The sequence below is a fragment of the Triturus cristatus genome, chromosome 10, assembly GCF_964204655.1.
Source record: "Triturus cristatus chromosome 10, aTriCri1.1, whole genome shotgun sequence".
In the NCBI taxonomy this organism is placed as follows: Eukaryota; Metazoa; Chordata; class Amphibia; order Caudata; family Salamandridae; genus Triturus; species Triturus cristatus.
The window spans coordinates 436,527,228-436,548,958 of record NC_140593.1 but is presented as its reverse complement, the minus strand read 5'-3'; the positions used below and the strand labels follow the sequence as shown (position 1 = coordinate 436,548,958).

The following is a 21,731-nucleotide window of genomic DNA, read 5'->3' as shown; positions in this document are numbered from 1 at the left end:
GACATGAGCTCAAACCTCCAGAGCTGGACAACCAGCTCATTTGGGGCTCAAACTTGGTCATCCCCTTTTTGCAGCAGACTTAATTTCTTGCTGCCAAACACACTAGGTTGGTAACACTGAAGATCATCTGCTTCCGTCACCGGAAAGTACCTCTGCCAGTTCTTTCTGAAACTAGTCTACTAATATCTTACAAACCCTCCAGTTTGCCCTGGTTAAGGCCACCCTATCCTGTGCAAGTAAGAACCCAGAATTTATAAATATGTGCAAGAAGGGTGGTGCATTTGAAGTTATCCCTAGTTTTAAATACTGCAATCCCATGTTTGCTTAAACACCCTCAATTTCTTTAAACAGCTCAGTAAAGAGACTCTGCTTGTATTCACTCCCCTCAAATCTGCTGCGCCAGTGTGACAAATGTAGTACCTTTACTCCCTTCTCTGTAACAATACCTTATCTGGTTCAACAAGATGCAGAAGCACTCTAACAAACCATGCAGCTAAACTCCTAGCAATCAACTTTGCATCTATGTTAATTAGGCAGCAGGTCTAAATGAAGTGCAAACTTGTGGGTGTGTTCCAAGTTTAGGGAGAACTGTGATCATAACCTCAGATATAGTTTTATTAACTATTCCTGACCCCAATAAGGAGTTAAACAGCTTTCCCAAAAGACCTGACAAAACACACTATAATTTCACATAAAATATATTCCTGTCAAGCCATCTAGCACTGTTGTCTTATTGACCTTCAGCAATTTAATTTGCTTTATTACTTCCATTTTGTGGTGGCCCTCTTCATCATCTCTCACTGGACTAGGAATCTGGCAGCAGCACATTACTGAAGAATTTCTCATCAGCTAGATCAGCCATGTGCAGTGATTGATAAAACTGAGGGGAAAAGGTCAGGGTTTTTTCTCCTCTCCATCCTTAAAGGAGGCAATGTAAGAACTCTCATACTCTCTTTCAAACTATACTCTAAAATGTCAGCCGTATTGCTTAAAAACCTCTGAAATTAAGCAGCGTCTTTTCTTCTTTGTTTGTTGAGAGCAGGTTTTCCTGTGACTACACTGCCTTCAATTTGTGGAAATCCACAGTTGACCGGGGACTTATTACTGAAAGGGCGCACTGTCCATGTTTGCACCAATGCACATTTTAAAGCTGGTGCCCAGGGGCACAAACAGGGACAGTGTGCCCTACTACCAGCGCATTTAATGAAATACAGAGTGGTTGCTTCATAGCCGCTCTGTGTTTCTCAGTGCAGACAGCAACCCACCTGCACTTGGAAAAGGAACTGGAGATCCCTTAGCACGAAGAAGCAGTGAGCGACTGCACCCAACTGCAGGGAAATGTCTGAGGGGGAGGAGTCCGTAGGACCCCCTTTCCTCTCTTTAGAGGGCTGCCTTCAGGAGGCGCACTGACAGTGCACCACCATTTTGTTTCACACTGGGAGTGTGCCTCCTAGGGGCCTGTTTGTGTCTGCGTCTGCTTCTATAATACAGCACGGTCACCAAGGAGACCAAACCCTCCCTTCTTTCCAGTGATTCTTGCACACAATGTCCTCACTGCCTGTCTCCTCTATTCAACTATGGCTTTCACTAATTCTAAGTGTCAAAATTCACTTTCCTACAGCCAGACCTTACATGCTTTTGAGGCTAACTTGTCACTTCTTTGCCTCTACAGGAAGACTCGCAAAAAGAGACCCTCATATTCTGCCTCTGCCCCCTATGCTGCTTGCTGTGCGTGGCGTTAGAGAAGTTGATTTAGACACAAGGACAGTGTTTACCACTGACGCTGCCTGAAGAAGCTTCCCAGGACGGCTGGCCCACTAGCAAGCACTAACTGCAAAGACTCCTCTTTGCTGCCCCTTTCTCTAGCCCTACACCACCTCCTGCTCAGTTGCCAAAGTGCCTGGCACAAATGTTCCACATTCACCACACTTCCCAGATTGTAGACTCCTCTGTCTAGTTCTTTTTTGGACAATTCACATATTTGCGATCCCAAGTCTATGGATTCGGAGCTGCCATGTCTTACCCATGACATAGTTCCTGCAACAGTTCCTCTCCCCAGCCACTATATATAATTGCTCCTGAGTTACTTTTCCCAGCGAGAGCCAGCACTCCAGGGGATGGGAGCACATTAGTTCTCGGACATGCTATTCGTACTGGGTCGGATTGGATCCAAAGGCCTGGGCCATGCGAGGGTCAGGCAACAAGCTAATGGATGTCATCTTTGATCTCCCCCACCTTAGAGTAACTGCAACAAAGTGTGTTTTCTAGAGAGGAGGAAAGTAGAAACAGACACCCTCTGGAGTAGTGCAAGCTCTACCAGCAATCAGTGGGTTTTATGCAAGACCATTGCCAGAATGCTCAATTGGAAAAACTTGTCTATCTCACTGTATCATCCTTGTATCAAACATGATAAGGCCCCGAAAACCCCAGAGTATCGGAGCCCAATAAGAGAAGAAAAATTCTGAGTTAAACCACCTGTCTATTTAATTTTTTGATTAACCAAAAGGTTCCCAGACACTTTTGTTTTACTAGATCCGTTCAAGGTGCAGCGGATGTAGACTGCCACAACGTCTGCTGGAGCCATCCTGTGTCACAGGCATTGTTCGCAAAATCACTGAAACCAACTTGGACATAGAAACAGACATGCTCTGGTGTTTTCGAACGAATATTTCTGAGTCATTGCCACTAGTTGATCAGAAACTAATATATGCCTCCCACATTCTGGGTAGAACTTGCAGTCTAGAGATTAAAGAGCGGATTTATATGCGGCTTTCTCGTTAAATCTATACAAATGGTGAAATATGCATAAAGCAACAACTGAGCACACACCAAACACAGAGATCAGTGGCACATGGAAAAATAAGACACCATCATCAGTTACATGCGTTTACTGCAAAAACATATCAAGATACAATCTGCAACCTGCAGATACTTAAAGATGAATAAGCTGCTGGCAAGAGTGTTCCTTTGAAAAATTATTGCAAACATTAACAAGCATTGCAAAGCCAATAGTTTTGCCTATGCGAAACCTATTGGCATTGTCAATGTTTTTAAAGATGCTACACAGCAGCGTGGGCCGCTGTCCAACATGGTTCAAAGTCATAGCACTTTTTTTGTTTACTTTAAGCCATGTTGCACAGCAGCTGCTGTGCAACATAAAGGCAAATAGGTCTGCAATTTATTAAAGAAGAGGGAGAGGGTGGGGCCAAGGAATGCTCCCCAAATGGTATCCTATGCCAGTCTGGTGTCGGTTCATCTGAAGGGGGGGGGGGGGAGGGGGGAGAATCAGGCTCAAAGCGTGTGAGCCTAAGGTCACACAGTGAACAGCAGGAAGAGCGCTGTGACCGCACCCCTCTAGTAAGGCTCCACTGAAGGGACCAGGCTGGTGTCCGTTCATCTGGGGGAGTCCCGGAGCGCAGTAGTGTCTTCAATCCCTGCCCCAGATCTCCAACAGTCGTAACCTGTAAACACAAGCACACACTGTGACAAGAAGGTTAGAAGGCGAAGGGCTATGACCGCACCCCTCTGGGAAGTCTTCACTGAAAGGATCGCGTGGTTGGAGCACGCAAGGAGGGTGGGTGGAGGAGTTCGACATCACAGAGGGCCGAAGGGGGTGGGGTTGAAGGCAAGGGACTGCAAAGGCATGCACTCTCTAAGACTACAAGTTGGAAAGTTAAAAAATAAAAATAAAAATAAAAAAAGTACCTGCAGGAGCCTGCGGCCAGTGGAATGACACTGGCCACAGAAAGCTTTACTCGGTCCAGCAGATACGAAGACGGAAGCCGGGGCAAAGAGGAACGTGCAGGGCAATAGGAAGCAATAAAACAAGAGTGACCTGGGAGCCAGCCAGTGGTAAGTAAAGGTAAGCAGTGAGAGGGCTCTTAGCTCCTTTTAAATAGTTTTGTGAAAAATCACCAATAGACACATGTGGGGTTTACGAAGTAGACTGCTCTTCTAGCCGCACATTTTAGTGGCATAAAAAGAAAGGAAGATTGCTTGTCAGGGTATTTGCATTTTTGTAAGTTTCGTATCGGGGGAAATAATGAGATGACCACTTGACCACAAGATACTTCATAAAAGTCATTAAACATTGGGGCCTCGCTAAGTGATTATTAGGTTTCACCTGAGACAGTGCGAATGCGCAATCTGCAAAATCTATCGTCATCTAAAAAAAAAAAAAAACCTATTACTTACCATTGGTTGGCTTCCACATCACTCTTGACTCCTTGCTACTGATTGTTCAGCACTTCCAGTATGTCACTGCCGTGGAGCATGTACCTAGCACAGCTTCCTGTCTGCGGCCAGTGTCTTTCCACAAGCTTAGGCTCCTGATGGTAATTTTTTATTTTCTACTATGCACTCTGTACAAGGGCATGATTCTACAGTTCTTGCCTCCTCCGACTGTCTGCACTCATGCCCCCCACTCCCTGTTGTGTTGCTGTTCTCTACTTCCTCCCCCACACCTCCCTCATGTTGCTTGCCCTGTACTTTGTTGCCTTGCTGCTCCTTTCCTCCCTCCTTCCCCACACCTTCATGTTGCTTGCCCCCCGCCCTGCTACCCATGTCCACTTTACGGCTAACCCCCCTCCATTGGTCCACCTGCACCCTCCCAATACTCCCGTCCCCCACAAAAAACATTAGGCAAAGCTAAATAGCTATAGCTGATGCGAGTGTTAGTGGACTTAGTTTAATGTTCTTTAGACATATTGCACAGCAACTCGGGCTGCTGTGATACATGGCTTAAAGAAAAACAAAGCACTAGGATGCGGTCAACACTGGCCATCTCATTGCACATTACTTTTTTCCTTTTTTTTTAACCTTAAGCTATGCATGTTGCAGCCCACGCTGCTGTCCAGCATTTCTAAAAAAAAAACATTGACAAAGCCAACAGATCTCGCATAGGTGAAGCTTATTTGAATCTCATGCATGTTTTAACTGTTTATTGACTAGAGTGAGGATTTCTATGGCTAGTGAAAACCACCAGTAAGAAAGATAATTCATTTATTTCAAACATGATTTACTTTGCCGCAATACTGCATTACACAAAATATAAAAAGCAAACACGTTCTGGGTAGGCTCTGAAGCTATTGTACAATACTCCCTTGTCACACCATGGCTGTCAAGGGCTTACCTCGAACTAAACACAACTGAAGCGGAGTTCACTCTCATCAGAAACCTCACCGGGAAACTCAGATCCAGGAATAGCTCAGCAACATGAAGACGGACCGCTTCACTAGATCTCTCTCCAGTGATAATACGTCTTTTGGATTCACTACTGGCAGAGACACCTATTTGAAAAGCGAGACCACTGAGCACAAAAATTGTGGTTTCTCACTACTGTGCATAAAAAAACACCCTTGACACATAAATCCAGGACCTCACCTACATTGGTAAAATGACATTTACTGCCATCCCCGATTACAGACCGAAGAGCATACTTCATACAAGCCCTGAAAAAATACCCATACTACTCTGCATTGGATATTCTGTTGAGCCTCCATCATCGTCAAAACCTGTGGCAACAACAGCAGTGATATCAGTGCACAAACCTGAAAGTTAATCACGTGATAAGGCATTCCCAACACAACGAGTCATTAACTGGTACACTCTAAATCAAGAAATGCAAGAAAGAAAGAGCAAGGAAACTCGTTTTATGCTCCTACATCTTGGAAAACACCCCTTTACTTTTGGGATCGCGAACATCACTGCTGAAGCTGAAAAAGGAACACTTTTCTTGAAAATGCATTCCATCAAATCTCACCTTCTTCGCTGTCACATCCGTCAAAAGGACACAATCCGGAAAGATTCCCTAACCACTTCATGACCCAGAAAATGTCCCTTTCTGTTACTACATACAGGGCTTAGTTGCTCCCCAGCAACTTTCATGCATTATATAAATAGCACCAAATATGTACACAAAGGAGTGTATTAATCCATGGCCACCATACCTGCAGTTAAATATTAGCTATAATGGTTTTCTACCATGGCATAAGAAAGATCTAAAATTAGACAATTATATTTGTCCATCTGCCAAGAAACCAAGATGTTCCCTGACACTTTTGATACAAGCATTGAGATGAACAGTAGAGGTGCTGCCACCTGAATACAGAAGAAAGGTACTTTAAAAATGGCTTAAAGAAAATCACCATCTTGATCTTTAATATTTTCAAATGCTTGGGGGGTATGCAGTGAAGGAATTTTTCAATAAAATTAAATTTCACAATTAAGAAGTGGTGCATCAGCTAACAAAATACAAAAGTGAAAGATCCCTCTTATAGTTAATAAATTATAAATAATAACAGTGATTGATCTAGAGGTTTATTTTGTGTGTTCCAAGGGAGACTGGTTCTTTACTGGTTTGGACGTTCAGTACGGTACTAGAAAGAAATAATGGATTTGTAACATTATTACCTACGCAAATTAATCGAATAAATGTACATCTAGTTTGTTATGGCCGCTGGTAGACCATTAAAGACCAGGGGTTCAGTAAAAGTAGGAGGGTGACCGTTCCACTATGGAGACCTGCAAAGATCATTTTTTTAGAATAATGGTAAAATGTTCGAAGTGATTTCAAAATGAATTGTCTATCATGAGGGACCAGAAACAATTCAGGGTAAATTAACTCTCCGTTTTGTTTTTAATAACCGAGGTAAGAAAATAATTAGTTCATATATGCCAACACCCTTTCTTGTCTTAAATAAGATGTTCCTAAACCTTCCTAACAAAGTGGGATTTACAATTGCTAATGGAAGGTAGAATGGCAAACTGCATGGAACCCTAAACTTTAGCTATATCGTTTCCAGATAAAGCATGCATTTAAATATTGAATCATAAAAGAAAATCTGCAGTCTCAAAATAAACAGACATTTTTAAACAAAGAGCTGTTTAATGTGATCTTCTACAGGTGGCCTAACTGAACTCTAGTTCAGTGAACTGCACGTCCTCTTTAAAAGATGTAATACTTGTTGATTGAAAATGCATGTGTATTAATGAAAATAAGATTTTTATTTAAAGAAGTATATTTAATAAATCATATTATACTTTGATAGAAAAATCATTGTCAGGCTATCCATTTTAAATTATGTTCATGGCATCGGGTCTATTACAGTGAAAGTTCTGATTGCTGTGGGAGCCATTTGACTTCCGTTCTGTTTACAATACATTTCCACCCATGTTGGAGTGCTTCTGGAAAACTCCCCATTACATTTGCTTCCTTAGGCTTGATGTTTGTCTTCCCATTTCATATTCAAGTATTTTGCTCCGACTTGAAATTACTCAGGTACTTTCCTCCCGGTGGGTGGCAAAATGGCGTAGGCAGTGGTTATGAATTCAATATAAATGGGTGTAGACAAACTCTGGGATGGCATAAGGTAACGTGAAGCCCAGTTTCAGAATCTCACCACAAGTGTTGTAAACAAATTGCCTTTGCGGGGCACTGTCTGTGCCTTCTTTCAGTAACAATGGTTCTTTTTCCGCTACTGTTTTTTAGTATCAACAGTTCTTTTCTTAGTGTCATCTGTGGTATTTAATTTATCATTGTTCACTTTTAAAGATTCCAAAAGGCCTTTGATTCGTTCACTTGCAGGTCCCCTTTTTCTTTTCTTTTTATTTTTGCTTCCATCACTTAGTGCAGTTGGTAGTAGTACTGCTGCAAATCCCCATGGTTGAGAATAACTTTCAGATAATTTGCCTCGATCTCCTTGTAAAATCCATGCACTGTCTCTGGCCAGGGCCACAAATCGTTCAAGCTGGGTCTGGTTCACATTCTTGCTGACGTTAAGGATGCATTCAAATGGATTCTGGATATACAGTGGAGACGTTTCGGGCTTATTTTGTTCCTTTCCCTACGGAAAGTAAAGAGTAAAGTGCACATTTCAGAAAATGATTAACCATAAAATTACCAACACAGTAAAACATGCTACTAGTGGGTAGAACATCACTTGACAAGAGCCCAAAAATATATAGTTGTGAGGTATTGACTACTGTTGCTATGCACGGAGTATTCAATGAACGAGGACGTCTGTGAATATGCTAGATTTTGAGGATAGCCATAGAAGATAAACTTGCATGCAATACATCCAAATGGAACGCATTTATATATTAGAACATTGGAATGGTGAGCACTCTTTTGAAGACAATGGAGTGCCCCGGGCTTCTAATGCCTGGTAGAAGCCCGGAGCATCAACGTTCCAATGTTTGTTTCACATCTGTTGCTGTGAACAAAGGCCTCAAGGAGCCCGAGGGAATTTCCAACCCCCTTAGCTCGGTGAGGCCTTAGTTTTACAAATTTGAACATTTTGCCCTCAGGGGCGTAAAGTTCTAATAGTCTTAGCGCCCTCTGTAGCGGGCTCTACCGGGCATTAAAGGCCAGCTCCCTTGTTTAAGATGCGAGCCAAGGCGGGCCTTTAATGGCCGGTAGAGCCCGTTAAGGTGGGCTCTAAGGCTATAATGATTATCCAGAGATCCAGCCCCCAAGCTATACAAATACAAGCAACATACAGAATGATATTGCACTTGCAAAGACCTTCATATTAATAAAAACTGTCATTTCCAGACAAAGACCTACTTCCAAATCTCTCGATTAATTTCTTATTGAACCCAATTAACTTTACTAATGAGTAAAATAGCACTAAGGAACGTTGTGAATTATTCTTCGTTGCACCGCCTTAATACAAGGTTGTGTCTTACCATAGACAGATGCTCTTCACAATGAAATACAAACTGATCCCCAAAGATATTTGGGTGATTGGCTGGAGCCCATATTAGGGTGGTGTATTCCAATTTCCTAAGAATGTTGTCACACCTCTATGCGGCCGATTTACAAAAAAGTGAAAGTCCATTTGGGTATAATGGTGCACCAATGCTTTACATAGTTCTGCCAGTTTTCGGCACTTCTAATACTGTCAGGTAAAGAAAAAAGAGCATTGCCCTACAAGTACTGTGGTTCCATCAAGTGCTGCTTTGCATACTCAATCAACCACAGGTATATTTTTATGGAGCCAGTAAGTCTTACCACAAACATGAATGCTCTACAGCAAACTGACCAAGTTTCTGATTTTATGTATGGGTGGTACTACTTTGTGATGATCATGTACATGTGAACTAATTGATAAGCACCTCACTGATTAGAATTACCTTATTAAATGTTACAGTGATACAGAAGCAATAAGGGCCTCCCATTTTACATGTAGCTTCTAAATATTGGCTGTTTGCTTTAATAAATGATGACAAAGTGAAAATTATGTCCATTATTTATAACAAGGTTAGATTTATCTGCTTAGAGAAGTAGATGATGGTCAGATATGTTGTCATATCTAAAGCGACAGAACAAAAAAACAATATACTTACTTTTTTAAATCACGTAAATGCTGCTGATTAGAGGGGACAAACGTAAGGATTTACGCAGTACCTACCTTGCACTGGGTGACTCGCTGCAAGGAAGAAAGATCAATAAGATTGTTTTTTTTAAAGAATCCAGCTGCACCTAAAATATCTTTGTACACAGCTAGATATGTAAAATCTTCTAGTGGAAATGGGAGTCACAGTTTGGATAAGAAGCTACCATGGACAGCAGCCTAATAAGGGATGCTTTTCATGCCAGATCTTCAGGAAGTTCTACCACACAGCAGTTTGAATCCTTCTATTTGGTGATTTATTTGGTTTGATAGCATCTGGGTTCCACCCACATGCCCCTGACCTGCTGGTGTTGTATGTAGAGCTTATCAACATCACTGCTTACCAATTCATCCAAAACTCTTGGATGGCACTTTTACCTATTTCTATTACTGAATCAGTCTGTTCTGTTAAAACTATGGATCGTCAAATCATGCTACAAATGGGTGAAAACGTAGATAGCAGCAAACCTACTGACTTAATATATGATCTGGTCTCAGAGCAAAATCACCACAGTATTTGGTAGCGGGGTGACAGAACCTGACATTACAAACAGAACTCAAGTGTAGTTTGCATTATTCCACGAAAGTAAAAAGAAAGACACAGTAAGATATCTTCAAAATTATATCTCCATTATCTCTTAATGTTTTTCTTAAACTCCTTACCATCCACACTACCTCATGACTGCAGGGGACATTGTGGTCATGTCCAGGGCAGGACATCTCTTTGGTACATGCCACAGAAGGATTTCCTCTGCAGGCCCCTACCTGGGGCTGCAAGGGAAGAGCTTTCCCTCCAGCCCAATGTCTTTTTTGATCACTCATGCCGTCACATATGAAAGTAGCTGGGGCTGAAAGGTCTGACTGTTTTCAGTTTGATCAGGGCGGGGGGACAGCGATTTGGACCAGACTAAAGATTATGATACCCAGTAGAACAAAGGGATTTTTGTAAAGGGGAGGAGCAGCTCTCCAGGCATGGTAAACTTCTACCCCTCACCAAGGGCCCAACACGTCTGTTTGCTACCATGGGCAGACTGCAGTAGGTCTCTTCAATGTAACCACTCTGGGGGAGGGAAGGGGGGGGGGCAGAAAGCACTGCTACACATTAGGGATTTTTTTTTATCTGAAGAGGGTCAAGGACTGGCTTATATCAGACACCAGCGGTTACTTTTAAAAAACAAAATGTGTATGGGGTGGGGGCTGACACACATTGGCATCAGGATGCACTCCTCCACCCCAGGACCACCAATAGCCATTCTGCCTCCCTTAAGGCGTGACTGGGAACTTCACCCCTATACCACTCCACAGGTGGGCACAAAGACCACTAGAGAACAAGGATTTTTTTAAAGAGTGGCTGGGGGGTGGGGTGTGCCCTAACCCAGCATGAGAAATTAATCCCTCCCAATACCAGGGAACATGAAACTTTTTCCCCATGGATGGGTTAGCCCTTCCTGCTTTTGGGCCATTCTCCCACTCTTAGGTCAGTCAGTCTTCCCATTTGTGTAAAAACCTTTTGTAACTGCCCCAAGGACCTCTCAGTTTACATGAGGGATGGTTGCAGTATTTTCACCTGGGGTGGTAGGCAGGTGTGCGTTTTTGACAAATCCAGCCCCCAAGGAAATCCAGGTTGGTGCTGCTTGTGTGAATCCGTGCATGGTTTCTTACCCAGCATGCACTGCAAATGTAAACTCCCTGCATTAAAAAAAAGTTTTTCTCTCCATTTCCAAAGTGGTAACTGCAGTATTTTGGCCCAAAGTCAGCTGGGACCCAAGGGACCCTACGATTCCTGGCCAAGGTACAGATGTAGGGGAAACTGGGGTGTGTGGCTTGCATGTATCCCATGACACGTTCCCACCCAGAAAGACCAGCAAATATCCATACATAGCTGAAAAACACTCAATTCCCCCATACTGCTTTCATGTGGTAGAAAACTCCAGTAATTCTAGCTCTACTTCAAATCTTACCATTGTGCATTCATACACTGCTGATAAAATATCCCACGTGTGTGGGTGAAAGTATCCAACCTGGCAAGAACGGATGACAACTGTTAACAAGTGGAAACCACATGATTTCAGAAGGTCTCAGTTTTGAACCGCACCTACTGCTAAAATAACCCTACCCACACTTGTAGGGTACTTTTTTCAGCAGGAAAGTGGAAATACAAGATAGGGCTTTCGTTGTGGTCTACTGTTTTTTTGTATTCTGCTTTTTGTTATTTTTTTGTTATTAGTACTTTGAAATTTGCAGGGCATTGTGGCTCTAAGAAGATGTTGTCAAACCCATGAAAGTCACTCAACCCGGGATTCCCACAGATCAATAACTTTTAGAAATATGTGGAGTAGGTAGATCTCCTTAGGTGCCTATCAGCTCAGACAAAATGCAAAAAAGGTGAGAAATGTTTTTGGGCACAGTTATGAAATTAGTGGAATCTACACAGGATTTACTTTGTGCGAACTAGTTCAAAGTCCAGACACCACAGCTAGCTACTCACGTCCCAAGAATTATTGGCCTTCGCAGGAAAAAAAACAAAAACTGAAGAGTAAGACTTCACGTGTACATTTACTGCATCCTAAATATGAAGTAAATGTAAACGTGAAGTCTTACCCTTCATTTTTTTTTTTTTTTTACTTACAAGGTCCCAAAGGTGAGACCTATTGGCTATGCCAATGCTTGTTCCTCTTCGCTCCCAACCGACCCACAACCTTCTGTGGAAGTGGGGGTGAGCTGCCTTACTCACAAGCAGAGGGGCCCACTCAGTATGACACCATCCGTCATTGTGCGCCTGTCGCACGAGGCAGTGGGCTGCACACACTTCTGGCAGGATGCAGTGGGCGCCAGCGTCAGAAAGTTGTCGATGCCGCTCAGCGTGCAATTAATAACCGCGATTACAGCCCGCCCGCAGGCTGCGTGCTGGCAAGAGCCGGGCGTGCGCTGCCGTCAAGCAGAACCGGGAGACGCACGCACAGGCGCCGAGCGAGCTAGGCGCTGCGTGTTCCAGGCTCTAGCTCCCACATCCATGGGAAAAATACACACACACAGTGACACTGAGAACGTACAAGGGGCAGGCACCGCTCTGAGGAGAACTGGACACACACACACTGAAATCCGCAGCAGCGAGGGAGGCACACGCACCACACTGACAGGATGACTACTACACAATAAAACAAACAGCCAGCTAAAAACACACAGAGATGCTGAAACAGCCAGCTAAAACCACACACAGATGCTGAAACATCCAGAACATGTAGTGGCACACTCCACACTCACAAAAATTGGCACACAACCAGCAAAGCGCAGACACAACATACTGAGAAACCCATCCGAATCGTAAAATCACGTTGAAGAACGCACACAACTCTGGTATGTAAACGTATACACTTCAACCAGGAACACACAGCACATGGTGTCAAACACGCAGATTCAGATTCAAAAAGCCCACGTGGCGGCAGATATTACACTGCCCCCCTGAACACGCACATTTTAAAGTTTGCGGGTCACGCAAGCGACAGAAACAGCCGAGACAAGACGTGTACTAACTCATAGCAGCACACAGATTAGAGGCAAAAATCAACAGTACATGCAGTGAGCACACAGCACTGCCAGCAAGACTTAATATCCAGTAACAGAACATATATGAAAAGCATAACGAGAATATACTGACAATTGTTAACACACACATACGAGACGGTGAATCGAAACGAGTGGTGCGGGCGCGCGCGCCACAGCAAGCAATCTGTTTTGAATTATCGCGCACGCATCTGTGCATGATAATTGAAAACAGATGTGGCCTGTGCAGGTAACCGCAAGCAATAGGCCGTGGGCGGAGCAAAGGCGGGACATGCGCTCTCCTTTGCCCAATTGCGTGCTGTCTTTCTTAGAAAGACACACGCAAACGCCAATGGCTTGTCACGAAAACAAAACCACACACACAAGCGTGTGGTGAGCTTTTCAAAGCCCTCTACTGATGACATTAAGTCTCACAGAGCGAGGAGCGCATGCGCGCTCCAGCGCTAGGTCTGCAAGACCTGAAAACTACCTACCTTTTTATTGAAAGTTTAAGCATAAACTGTCCCAAGTGTAAAAATAATGCGGAGCATGGGGGTTGGAGTTAAGGGGGAGGGAGTACACACATTATCATTGCTGATAAGATGACCATTTTTTTTCAAAACGAATTTAAGACAACTTTTAGTTGCAAAAAAAAAAAAAGCATATTAAATGCAAGTATTCATTTCACCCCTACAACCCTCCCTCACCCCCAGTAATTCTTGATGCATTGCATACCTGCGTAAAAATAAAACACACCTTATTAATAATTATTGGTTCCATATTTTGCAACTCAAAGCCTACTCAACTAACATAACGTGTTTCCTTTACAGATGAAAAGCCAGAACATAATGGAGTTAAATTTTTTGCAAAACAAATTTGAACAAAAATACTGCAAAATATTGAACAAATAAAATCAAAGACCAACACGTTAGAAGCTGAAAAATTGGCGTAGTTTATCCAAACCTATTTCAGTTTCTTCACCTTTCATCTTACTTTACCAAATAATAGATTGCTTGGAATAAACAAACATTTGTCAAGTAAGTTCCTAACCTAACCAACTTCGTGTGAACTTGTTACAGTAACAGGTCAGTGATATGGGCATGGTACATAAATAGGTATTTTCCAAAACTTAACATTACTCTAGCTCTCAAAAGTCAAGTCAACTTGTATTTTATCTGGGTCTGTATTTCAATTTCGCTTTTATTTCATAATTATATTAGTAGTTTGTAGAACTTCAGTCCAGCCATATAGATGATACGGAACTTTAGTAGTAAAGTGATGCGAGTCAAAGGGAGAATAACTAAAAGAAAACAACAATTCAAGCTTGTGTGATTGGCAGAAGAGCTGAACTGAATTACATGTTACTACTTCTTAAGTACACCTCAAAGCCGACAAGCAGACTTAAGTTCTAAAGCCTTGATAATACAGAGATGTTCCCATCTTGAGAGCAGAAGCAAGAGATGGTGCTAAGAGGAAAGGTACTCAACTGTGCTGTTGCTGAAGGTTTCTGGACCAGGCAGAAGGTTTCAAAAGTGTTGCTTCATTTACTCAGCAGCCAGAGAAACAACCTAAGAACTGTTGAAAAACTCTCAGTTCTTTGAAATCCAAGAAAGTATCTAGCAGCATAATTTCAATGGCTTTGAAGCTTGATGATAATTGTTTTTGCTTGGCGACCTCTACAGACACTATGGCAACAATTGATACTCAAAAAGGTAATTTAGTGAGGAGTCTATAAGAGGGGGGCTCCAAAAAGTTGGCAATGATGGATGAACTCTTACTTAAGACACACTAAGGTAAGATTATGCCAAGATTCTTGAGCATGCTGGTCACGGTTGGAGGAAGGGGAGGGCACCCATGATAAAATGGAACAATCTAGGTCTTCAGAGTCTAAGAGCACAGCCTCAGCGTCATGTCATTCATGCACAATGAATTAGAACCGGTCCATTGCAATAGGTGAGAGGAAACCATGGGTGAAGAGCAGTCTCTCAGCTCTTTAGGCAACACAATATAAATTAGGGTATCATATCTATATATATACATGCGATAGCAGTTATTTTTGATTTTGATGATGGTGCAATCTGAGGGTGGAAGAGAACTAGTTAAAAGGAAGAGTGCTGGTGCACAACACAGGACACTTTGTCAGCTTTCAAGAGAATGGAGCCAAGCCTTACCTGCAGGATAATTTGAGAGGAATGATCCAAACCACTGTTGTGCAGTCTCTCCTATTCCACACAAAATTTACATTTGATGAGAGAAGAATGTTGTGATTCTCCAAGTCAAAGACCATGAATGAGTCTTGTAAAATCAAAGCATCGTTTTGGGAATAGTGCCTAACAGTGAAGATCGACTCAGAACACTAACATGGTCAAGCATTACTGGAAATCACTTAAGAGGTAATCTTTTTCCGGTGAGCAGAAAAGAACACGATAATCACAGTTTAGAGAATATTCACAATGGATGGTAGGCTGAAGTTCGGCATGTATTTTGTCATGACTTCAAGATCAGCAGTTCATCTCTTAAGGGGTGGAGAGTCAATGGCATATTGTCTTACCTAGATAACTCCCTGGTGTAGGTAAGCTCCGACAAACATTAGAATGAACGACATGACGGTAGACTGGCTGTGGAAGTTGTTTTGCAGTACAGAGAGTCACAGGATACAGCAACAGATTTCCATTCCTTGAAGAGGTCCTAAAAAACCATAATTGCTAATATTTTGGATGGATGGGATTCATGTCTCCTGGTACTATTAGCTCCTATGGGGGCGTTCTCCACAGATAATGATGGCTGCCTTTTAACAGTAATGGAACACTGCATCAGAATCCAGGGAAAAGTGTTTTTAGAGGTTCACCTCTGTTCTATCCAAGTGATTCCAAAGGTTGAATCTTTGCTGCCACACCATCGCAATGCGGGCGTCTTGTGGGAGTACCTGAAGGTACAGTCTAAGCACCTAAGCTATTCAATATGTAAATTGGACCGCAGTGTTTGAAGACACAGGAGATTGTAAACCAGTAAGCGGCTGACAACCAGGTTGACCTGAAAATCGCTTGTATTTAGGATATCATCATTCTTCGATCAGTACTAATCAAGAAGCAACCATGGATGAAAAATCTTTAACTAAAGTGAAAAAAAAATTGTACTGCTCTCCACTAAATACAAAAACCTATTTGATCCAGAAATGCTTGAGAAACTAACTTCTACAGACTTCTTACCTGTTCACTCCGCCACAGTGATCTCACTAGGTTTGACGCTTGATATATACCTATCTCCTTGACACCTTACATAGAGCCTCAAAAGCAGCAAACTTTCAACTACAAGCTCTAAAAAATGTAAACCTTTTCCGATATCAATCCAACTGAAATTTGCAGCTTACATATTGACTGCGTCTAGACTAGACTTTGAAAATGAAATTGTAGTAGGCATACCACAAGTCATGCTCAATCCACTGAAAGCCCACCTTCCACAAGTCATGCTCAATCCACTGAAAGCCCACCTTCCATCCCACCACAGGATAAGTGTCATTTTCAAACAAATATGATCAAATACACCCCTCTAAACCCCATCCATCCTCAAAGCTTTACATTGGCTTCGAACCGACCAACGTTCGATGTTAGAACTGGGATGTCTCACATACAATGCTCTACATCTTACCTCACAGACTTTCTAAAAATCACTGCTGACAGACTAGGCCTTCAAAGCAAGGGTACACTTTCTTTTTTTTAAGAAAGCCCAGGTTTTAGAATATCCCATGCCCACCACCAATCATTCTCTGGGGCTCTCACCAAATTATGGAACTCTCTTCTAAGGCATACAAGAATGAACAGGATACTGCTGTCATTCCATCTACAGTAAAAGATTCACTGGTTTAAGTTATATCTCCCTAAAATTTAGCCCACTAAACATTGTACGTACCTGTTTTTAGTACTGTTTGTTTACTGCACTGAAGGTTGATGATGACAGCAATGTTGCTTGCAATGTACAGCGCTCACATGCTCATGTGCAAGCAACACTTAGGAAAACGTTTAAATAAATAAATATCTGTATTTATCGGATAAATGTGTTTTCCGAGTATTAAAATCAAATGCTGGAATGTAATAGGAACTTCATAGTGACAACTTAGCAATCATATTGTCGCTACTGCACGGTTAAAAGTGCTTTAAATTATCTTGTCTTGCTCACTTAGCTGCTGGTGTGCCAATCTCCTGCTCTCAGGAACCAGATAGAATAGATAGGCAATGGGTACTGTTTCACTGATTCAGAGAGCTCTGGGTATTGCATGAAGGGCTACATGAGATTTTCAAAGGTGGACTTCACTTCAGTCTATTTCAAAATGTCTTTTCTCACGTGCTGTGCAATATGTCTTATCACAGCAGGGATTTAATCCTTTCTACCAAGGTTCTGCTAGGTACCAGCTATACAGCAACACAGTAAATAGGATGAATATGTATTATTTGTTTCTTGAAATGTACCCTGTACAACAAATATAAAGCCGTCTGAATAAACAGGCCAAACCAACACAGCAGCATCAAAACCTAGGGCAGTGACAATAAGAGGATAGCTTCACTACAATTAAAAGAAGAGAAGGAATCTTACAAGTCAAACCTGGCTGGAGAGTCCTGTGTCCTGCTGACAAGACTAGGATGGAAACGTGTAATACACTATAAAGAGATCTGAGCTTCCCAAAACAGATTAGCCAGAAGGAACAGATTACACAACTAAGGGGCTGTTCTCAAAACAAGCGTAGAAAAGACAGAAGGAATGTTAATAACAGGCACACAAGAAGAAGATTACTGCTCCCATTTCCATCTGGAATGAGCCCAGGGCTTTAGGTGAGCTGGGTCCTGCTGGTGCTCAGCACCGGCAGTTCTAAAAAGCAGGTGCTGGGACGGGTCCTTATCGGGCTCTTCATTTTTGCCTTCAGCATTGGGGTGAAAAATAGGCCTGGGTAAAATTCCGTTCCGCTCGCGGAAATTGCGATAATTTGACATTTTTGCGCTCCGCGGTGAGCGCCAAAATGTTAAAATATCCACAATCCGCATTTTACCGGAAATTTTTTGCTTGCTCGCGCTGTAAAATACATTCTCGCGTGCGCGCGATCGCCTTACCTGAGTCCCCGCGTTCGCCGACAAGTTTTCCCGATCCGGTCGCGTTCTCCACGAGATGTTGGATTGTTGGTAGCCATTTGTGCTGTCTCGCGACAGTTCGCGCCCGCAGTAACGTCATTCATCGCGCGATCACGTCTTTCTTCTCGCGATCATGCACCGCGAGACAAGTGAAAACAAGATGGCTGCGCCCGCGAGCAACCGCATGGGTAAGTTGGCAAGCCGCGACCACGCAGAAAATACCGCGAACGGGCGGGAAAAAAACTTCGCATCTTCGCGATATTTCCGCGTGTTTGCGTAGATTTTTAACATTTTCACGATAATTTGCGAAAGTGAATTTCGCAAATTCCGCCCACCCCTAGTGAAAAAGAAATCTTAACTCTGCAGCAGTACCACCCATCACTGCCTTTGAGGTAACTTCAAGGTGACTCGTTATAGTTCTTTCACAGTCTCATCATTTCAGAACTGAAGCATTTTCAATGCTAAAATACAACAAAGCCATAGTTGCAGCTTTTGTATCTTATGGAACTAACAGCCATTGACAAAGCCAATAGCTCTGGCTTGTTGTAGGTGTAATGTTACTTGTTGCATTATATATCAGGATGCAATCACAGAAGCAGCAAAATACCAGTTGGGCGGCACACAATGATGAAGCACAAATTCTTAGCTTATGGGTTTTTAAGCCGCGCCCTTAACTGCATTGACCACACCCCTTTGAGTGACACCCCCCCTCCCCCAGTTTTGCCATCCCGTTTAAAGCCCCGAGGGAGTCTATCAGAGAAGTAACTGATCTTTTAGCCTTATTTTTCGTTTTGACATGCAGGAGGCAGCATGGTTCTTGTTAATCGCCTCCTCAATACACATTACATCTAATTCTCTGCACTCGTATCATCACCCACTTTGGACGTACCTGAAATGCTCCGCAGCACAGGACTGGAAACAAAACACCCAGAGTGCTGTCCCCTGAACTCCCCACTGCATCCCTCACATGGTTCTGCTTATGGCACCATCGCAATTTCACGCCACATTCAACTCTCACCATGAAACTCATGGGACTCTGTGTCTATGACCTACTCCCTTTTCTTTCTTCGTTGTCCTCCGTTCTCTGTTCTTCCTTGCACTTCGTTCTCTATGCCTCTTGGGTATTCATTCTCTCGCTGTCGTATTGTCGGGCAATTTCATCCAAGATCGCCTGTGTTCTGATTGGCTTTTGTGCCATATGACTTACTTCCTCTCCCTTGCTGTTCTCCCTTTGGAGATGGTGGCTGACTAGGGCACGGCAGTGAGAGCATCCACTGCTTCTCTGAAAACATGCACAATGCGCATGCAGGTCTGCCTCTTTCTGCGCATCAGAGTTTACAGCGCAGTTCCCTTATGGCTCTGCTATATTAATGTGTGTATTTGCAACACTCCCTATCAATGAAATATGCTCGACCAGGGCTACCATCGGACAGTCGAAGACACTGTTAGCTGCCAAGGTTTCGGATGGCTTATGAGTGACATTTTCATAATTTCAGTGTAATTATGAGTGGCATTCAACAACTATAAGTGCCACTTTCTCAACAGTGAAAATCAAGCAATGAAGACGAGGGAAACATAAATATAAGAAATTACACCCATTTGAGCAACAAGAAACTCTAAGATCTTAAAACTGCTGCAAAGCACCAGAAATGGAAGGGCACTAACCAACATGAGACACCGAGAGTCTGTCCAGGCATAGCTGCCAAGCTTTCAGGTAGCCTATGTGTGACATTTCCATAGTTTCAGTGTTGTTATGAGTGACATTCTACTACCTTATAAATGACCTCTCAGGTGACAATCTCTCACCAGCCAAACCAAGCAATAAAGCCAATATAAAGTGATAAATATTTATAAATTGCCACCTTTAGAGCAACGAGCAGCACTAGCCTTACTACACGGTCCATTCAATCATCATTAACCAAGAAATAGCATGACTCAATCCAAGTCCATCCTAACTCCATTAACAGTATCAGAAAGAGCCTGCCAATGCATTATGTTCACACCTTGTACACATTCAGCAGATCTACCCCTACTCAATGTCCTCTAACCCCATTTAAATCAATCAATTAGCCCAGTCATTTCAAAGCCATTCCAGCCCCATTCCCATCCACCAGAACCAGCGTGGCCCTGTCAAGTCCATCGTAGCCCCATGAACAACCATTAGAACCAGCCTTGCCCTGCCCAGCCATCCAACCCAGCCAGTTCAAACCATCCTACCCCCATGAACATCAACCAGAACCAGTCTTAAATAGGGTTGCCATCTTGCCTGATCAGTATTTAATATCCTGGACCACACAAAAAAGAAAATAGTCTTAATTCAGTATTTTTTCCCTCTTATCAGTAAATATTTAAAATGGCAAACATAAGAGCAAAGGACTTCAAAATGTATTCAGGAGCTAACTTAATGGTCAGTGACTGGCAAAGTAAACAAAATCAGAGAAAGCAGTTTTGATAATGAACAGGGACGATTCTATATAAATCCTGTTACTATGTTCAGGCCTTTGCTGAATATTAAAATAATACCAAATATGGTATTATTTTCTGGGAAAGGTGGCAACACTACTGACGTAGCCCAATCTTACTTTAACCCAATTCACTGCCCTGCTTAACTCACCTGTGCCAGAGGCACAAGTTTCAGCCTAGTGACTCAGTGCCAGGCAGAGCCAGCGTGTTTTCATGTGGCCGACAGGGCTGGGGGAGATCATGGGGTGCTCTGGAGTGCTGCAGTACTGAATATGAGAGAGCCAGAGCCCAGCATAGGCTGAATGGCTTCAGTCACGGATTGGTGCTTCCTGTTACTGCACCTTCCATTTGAGGCAAGGAGGACAGCCAAGCACCCTCATTTTCTTCGCTGTGGATGGCAAAAGTCCAGTTGCTGTAGCTAGGTGTTGGCAGTGATCAGTGAAAAACTGACCACAAGGGGTGCTCAGTAGCAGTGACCGCTAGCCTTCTGGATTGTGCATGGATGGGGCACAATTCGGTATGGCAAGATAGAAAAAACTGCCGGTGCCACCTCAGTATCTGCTCTCGACCAATCCCGTAGCGTGGTCACATTGAGGCAGGTGCCTTGCTGTAATGGTAAAATAACATCAGGCAAGGCACGGCCCCAGGATCCACATGAGGGACTAAAGCACTGTCTCTGCCAGCAGGAGTGAACGGTCTGTATTCATGAGAGACCACGTGGGACTCTCTAGCTGGGAAAGGTGGCTCACTTCATAAAACTGCTTCAGTAACTGGGTGATATCCAGTGCCGTGGTGCAATGTATTTAATGCTCTCGGTGAAAAAGTTTGATGCAGCCACTGCTGCCAGGACGAACAGCATGCAGCACATTGTGCCTGCTGCTTAAATGCCTTCCAGCCTCCCCTGGGTCACTATATTTGAGTGACTAATGCATTTTAGTGTGGTGATGCGAATACAAGCAATAAAAATGTGTTAGTCAAACCCCTAATGCGTACTTGGAAGGCTTCCGGTAGTCAAGTCTCACCCTAGCAGACCTTGGATCTAAAATATAGCTAGTCCCAGGAGGGAGACCATGAAGCAGAAACTACTAGGTCCTCCATGGAACCAACAGGATCTGGAGAGAGCACCTGACAAGACCACAAGTGTGCCTTCATGTTTTGTTTTGCTATTGAAATTTCACTTTTCCTGTGTCTGTCTGATGCCTGAGAGAGC

At 43.1% G+C, this 21,731-nt stretch overlaps 1 protein-coding gene across 1 annotated transcript in view; it reads right to left on the bottom strand.

Annotated features, from left to right (window-relative positions):
- Positions 1–7,001: 7,001 nt before the first annotated feature.
- Positions 7,002–21,731, bottom strand: part of MTPAP (mitochondrial poly(A) polymerase) — a 147,014-nt gene continuing 132,284 nt past the window's right edge. The window contains exon 9 of the mRNA XM_085631790.1: positions 7,002–7,844. Within this exon, the coding sequence (XP_085487916.1) occupies positions 7,476–7,844 (369 nt within the window). The 3' untranslated portion in view covers positions 7,002–7,475. The remainder of the gene's footprint in view (positions 7,845–21,731) is intronic.